Source organism: Oryzias melastigma, linkage group LG8, assembly GCF_002922805.2.
Source record: "Oryzias melastigma strain HK-1 linkage group LG8, ASM292280v2, whole genome shotgun sequence".
NCBI classification, from domain to species: Eukaryota; Metazoa; Chordata; class Actinopteri; order Beloniformes; family Adrianichthyidae; genus Oryzias; species Oryzias melastigma.
Window position 1 is genome coordinate 23,192,869 of NC_050519.1, and position 5,823 is coordinate 23,198,691.

The window sequence follows — 5,823 nt, forward strand, 5'->3', positions numbered from 1 at the left end:
CGGAGAGAAGGAAGGTGTGACGCACTTCCGCCAGCTGTTCTTGTTTTGCTCTGCTACTCCGCAACCTCCGAATCACCGAGCCTCCGATCGGGACGGAGACCCAGCCCGGGACTGTCAGCTGTGGATGACTCCCCCCGCATTTCCCGGTTGGAGCCCACGTCGAGGACGGAGGTGAGGCCGATCCCGCCGCCGGGCCTCCAGTCCGGTGCGGAGCTGCAGGAGGAGGCCGCTGGGAGTCGGGATGGAGACGGCGGAAGGCGCGGGCGCCGCGGGCGAAGCAGACGAGCCGCGGCCCCGGTTCGGATGCGCCTCCTTCAACCAAGACTCTACGTAAGAACCACGACGCAGCTCCCCCCGCAGGGACCAGGCCAGGTCCTCCGCTGGCGCAGAGCGGTCATGACGTCACTCCGCAGCGTCACATGGCTTCCTGCAGCACAGCTTTCTGATGCTGTTAACTCTGATGTTCAAACCACCAAACAGCAGAGTTTAAGATGAAATAACACTGAAGCCAGAGCAGTTCACCAAGTGACCACTAGGTGGCTTCTTACACCAGCAAGTCAATAAAAGGGCAAACCTCTATGACCAGAGGGAGGTCGGGGGCAGACCACCAGCTCCCTGCAGCCACAAGTTCTCAGAAATGGGAAGGGAGGCGAAGTTGCTCCCATCGACTGTATATTATAACTGGACTGAGTGTCCCTTCCCCCAGCGTTCCAAACAGGAAGTACCTGCTGACTTCAAGAAGCAAAAATCCCGTAGACTTCAATCGAGAAATAGACCGTTATTACTCAGTCATTCTATTGGTCAGAATAACCCCTAGTTGTGGATGGGTCAATGTTCCAGTTTCTGCTGAGAGTAAAAGTGCATGTGTGTGTTGCAGGTCATTGGCTGTGGGAACAAGGACAGGCTACAAGATCTTTTCTCTTTCTACTGTAGAAAAGCTGGAGTGCATCTACGAGAACGGTCAGTGTTCTGCTAACAAGTTCAACGTTTTCCATCACATCTCATCGTTCCTGCATTTCTTGGTCACTTGGTCAGAAAACCCTTCCTCCAAACACTCGGCCATGATTCCCAAATGAAATAAATACTTTCAGCAGAAAACTAGACCTTGGACCTCTGGCCAACAGTCCAGTTCTTCTTCTACTTTTTCCAGTTGAGACATTTCCTCTGTCGGTCCAGGCTTAGACATGGATCTGGGCAGTTGTAGTCCATCTCCTGCATGTGCCTGAACGTGGTGGTTTTTGAAGCTGTTCCTCAACCTCATCTCTCTGTTTCTGGATGTCTGTAGGTTCTAGCATGTTCTCCTGATACATTTTGGGTTTCTATTAGATCAGGATTGTCAAACTCAATCACACAAGGGACCAATATCCAAAACACTCCTTAGGTCTAACAGGATAAACATTTATTGAACACTCTAAAACTACATTTTAAAACTTTAAAACAGTAACTTTTTAACATAATTATGAACTAGATAAATACCATTACCTGTGATGATGCTAGTGTGAATGCTGGAAGCTGAATTTGATCGCTGAAGATGCTGAAATTTATAGCTGAAAACGCTGAAGTTGAAAGCCAGCTAAAATATTAGCTAAATGCCAAATTAGTCTGAAAAACTAAAAAAAAAAACAAAAACAAAAAAAAAAAAAAAAACCAAACTGGTTAGCCAAAACAGCTAGCATATAGGTGAAAAAAATAGCTAAACTTCAAAATATCCTAAAAAACTGAAAAAATACTAAATTAGCCAAAAATAGCTAGAATGTAAATATTAGCCTGACTCCAAAACAGCCTAAAAAAGTTTTGAAGAAAGCCTAAAGTAGCCAAAACAGCTAGCATGTAGCTGAAATATTAGCTAAACTCCAAAATAACCTAAAAAATCTTAGTAAATACCAAAGTAGTCCAAAAAGCTATCATAATGACAATTCTTTTAAAACTTTAAAACTGAAACTTTTTAACATAATTATGAATAATAAAAAGGCAGGAATATTATTCCAGAATAAATCAACTTAAACCTTATATAACTTTCAATATTTTACTCTCCATTAAAATATATTTTGTCAAAATTATACAAGTTAGAAATGAGCACAAGATAACATCGGGTCATTAATAATAATAATAATAAAATAAAATGATCTGGAGGGCCGGATCCGGCCCTGGGCCTTGACTTTGACAGGAGTATTAGACTCTCCTTTGATCTGCTTTGACACGGCGCTCTGTGAAAACCCAGCCTCCTTAGACATGAACTCTAGTGGCTTACCCAGACTATGGAGGGGATCAGTGATGGTGTTCTGGATAGTTGTCAGGTCAGCTGAATTCTATGAGCAGAAGCACGACTGTACTATGGACTCCCCAACTGATACCATAGAGGTAGGGGAGAAGCAAGCTATGTACTTCTTCTAGGGATCAACACCATCCCACTGGTTCAGATATGTAGATGACACCAGGCCAAAGGTAAAAATTTAAGGAGGTGCAAGAATTCACGGAGCACTAAATTACAGTGAACTCCAAAATAAGATTTTCTAGAGAGAAGACCAACAACAACAATCAGGCGGCGTTCCTGGAATGTGCAGACATCATTATTCCAAATAAGACCAAAACTTCAGAGAGACCACACAAACAGCCCTGTGGTGAGCCAGGGGGGTTATAAGAGGAGAGGCATATACACTTCCTCCTTTTTGTTGTTTCTTTAAAAAGCCATCACACTGCAGGAATGTGGGAGAATACAAATGTGGACTGAATCCTCTCAGATTGATGAAGCCTCTTGGTACTTGGTACCAAGTCTGAAGATTTTGAAGTCCATTGCTATGACTGAACTTCAAGATGTCACCTTGATAAACGAGAACTTCCACAGACAAGAGAAGTGTTAATGAAAGAGAAGTTACCATGGTGATGACGGTTTTTCTGGAGTCAAAATATTAGTTGCAATGATTTTGACTAAAAAAGACAGGAAGGAATTCCATGCCCCACGGTCACTCTTGACTTGACTTTTGTTATATTTACTGTTCAAGATGGTATTTTTTGTCAACCTGAAGATGTGCATTTGAGAATTCTTTAAGACTTTTGAATTTAGAACGTCTAAATGCAATACAGATTCCTTAACAGTCTTTGGAGCTCCACGTAGACCGCTAAAGGGTCCTTCTGAGGGGTGGCTGCTGCTGCCGGTCAGAGCTGGTGTGGAGTCAGACTATGTGGAGGTGCAGGTCTCCCAGCAGAGCTTTTTGCTGTTACTTGACAAATAGGTGCTTTGCTTATATGATCTGGGAGAGTCAGTCCGGCCACACCACCGCAGCAGGGTTGCTGTGGGTTTTACAGGCTGCATGCTGAGACAGGGCTGGACCTGCAAGAACAGCCTGTTGGGGCAAAGCACTGTCTGCTTACAGTGGAAAGTTTCCAGCCAAAAAGGGAGCAACCTTCTTAAAGCATGTATACTTGAGTTTACTGTATTGGACAGAATTTCCAGGCGCAGCCAGGGGCCGGAGGGGATCTGGTTTGGGAACCACAGGATTTCATCTCTGCTCTTTGCAGATGATGTTGTTCTGTTGGCTTCATCGAGCCAGGACCTCCAGCATGTATTGGAGCGGTTAGCAGACCGGATGAGGGTCAGCACCGCTAAATCTGAGGCCATGGTTCTTGATTGGAGAAAAGTAGTTTCTCCTCTCTCGGTGGGTGGAGTGCTCCTACCTCAGGTGGAGGAGTTTAAATATCTTGGGGTCTTGTTCACGACATATGGAAGATCAGAGCGTGACATCGACAGGCGGATTGGAGTGGTGTCCACCATTTTGCGGTCGCTGTACCGGTCCGTTGTGGTGAAAAGAGAGCTGAGCCAGAAAGCAAAGCTCTCAATTTACCGGTCGATCTTCATTCCAGTACTCACTTATAGTCATGAGCTCTGGGTCGTGACCGAAAGAACGAGATCCCGACTACAAGCGGCTGAAATGAGTTTCCTCTGGAGAGTGGCTGGACGCTCCCTTAGAGATAGGGTGTTGAGCTCATTCACCCGGAGAGAGCTCGGAGTAGAGCCGTTTCTCCTCCGCATCGAGAGGAGCCAGTTGAGGTGGTTCAGGCATCTGATCCGGATCCCTCCTGGACGCCTCCCTGGAGAGGTGTTCCGGGCATGTCCCACTGGGTGGAGGCCCGGGGATGACCCAGGACACGCTGGAGAGACTACGTCTCTCGGTTGGCCTGGAACACCTCAGGGTCCCCCCAGAGGAGCTGGAGGAAGACACCGAATAGTGAGAAGTTTGGGAATCATTACTTGGACTGCTGCTCTCATGACCCGGTCCGCATGAACGGAAGAAGATGGATGGATGTAACGAAACTGTTGGAAGTGTTTCAGAAACAGTCAGATCTGCTTTAAGACATAACAAACCTTGAATCTGCTGTTGTGTTCATCTCTGTTGTAGTCTGATGAAGCATTCCTGTATCAAAGTTTGTGTCTGCTCTTCATCAGCAGAGGTTCCTGACGTCTTCATCGTGGAGCGTCTGTTCTCCAGCAGTCTGGTGGTGGTGGTGAGCAGTGCCACGCCTCAGCGCATGAACATCTATCACTTCAAAAAGGGAACAGAGATTTGCAACTACAGCTATTCCAGCAACATCTTGTCTGTGAAGCTCAACAGACAGGTGATCTTCTCCTTACACTGTGCATGTGTGTGCTTCTTTACATTTGTTACAGAGAGGAGAAATCCAAATCTTCACTAAATATCTTGAATGTAGTGGACATAGGGGAACACAGAGGGTTTTTCAGGGAGTGTTAGCAGAAACCTGTTAGGATTGTTTGAAACATTTCACTTCCTTCTGCTTTTATCCTCTTTGATGGCTGCTGTGTTTCAGTGGTTAGTGGTGTGCCTTGAAGAATCCATTTATATTCACAACATCAAAGACATGAAGCTGATCCAGACTCTGGTCAACATGCCGCCAAACCCCTCAGGTAAAAACGTTGGCTGCAGTTTGCAATGATCATGATTATGTCTGAATTCCCACTCGGATCTCAAACAACTAAAAAACTTTAGAGTGCCTTAATTTTAAAGGAATTTGGACATCCTGTTCACTACTGTCTAAGCAGTAGATATGATGTCACCAATTCAACAGAGTCAAAATCTAATCCATACAAGCACTGACGTCTAGTTTGCTGCCTGTCTTTCTTTCCTGCTTACTTTATAGCTTACAGAGTAAACACATGCTTATAAATCATTTTACTCCTTAATGACTGAAATAGTTTATTTGTTGAATTTCCCCCCAGGGGATTAATAAAGTATATTGATTGATTCACATTTAATGATCAGAGATAATGGTTAATATTTCTTCAATCAGAGTGATCTAGAAAACTACATGTGAATTTTGTTACTTTAAAAAAACTTTTGTTTTGTCATCTGTTTAAAAAAAACATTAAGGGGTAACTTTGCTTTGGACAGTTCACACCTCCGCGTCATCCATTCATTTCTGATAATGGACACCTCGTCGGGCGTTATCCCCTCGTTATTTTCCACAGAGGTGACTTTGCACATTGTTCTCCTGCAGGTCTCTGCGCTCTCTCCATCAATAATTCCAACTCCTTCCTGGCGTACCCCGGCAGTGCCACTACCGGAGAGATCGTGGTGTATGGTGCCAACACTCTGGTGAGGGTCACTTCATCACAGAGGACCCACTGTTACAGCATTAGTGCTGCACTCCACTCACACTAGTGGTTGATTTAGAACAGGGGTCACCAACCTTTATGAAACTGAGAGCTTTTCATTGGTACTGAGTCATACGAAGAGCTACCAGTTTGAAATAACAAATTTGTTCAGTTTACCTTCAGTTCTACATTATTAATAATAATAATGATCCTCC

General features: G+C 44.7%; 1 protein-coding gene across 2 annotated transcripts in view; it reads left to right on the top strand.

Moving 5' to 3' along the window:
* wipi1 (WD repeat domain, phosphoinositide interacting 1) overlaps positions 1-5,823 on the top strand; it is a 13,050-nt gene continuing 7,227 nt past the window's right edge. The window contains exons 1-5 of one of the 2 annotated variants that reach the window (XM_024291355.2): positions 1-330; positions 878-960; positions 4,445-4,614; positions 4,825-4,921; positions 5,512-5,609. In XM_024291355.2, coding sequence (XP_024147123.1) covers positions 242-330; positions 878-960; positions 4,445-4,614; positions 4,825-4,921; positions 5,512-5,609 — 537 coding nt within the window. In that variant the 5' untranslated portion in view covers positions 1-241. The remainder of the gene's footprint in view (positions 331-877; positions 961-4,444; positions 4,615-4,824; positions 4,922-5,511; positions 5,610-5,823) is intronic. The other variant, XM_024291356.2, reaches the window with a different exon arrangement.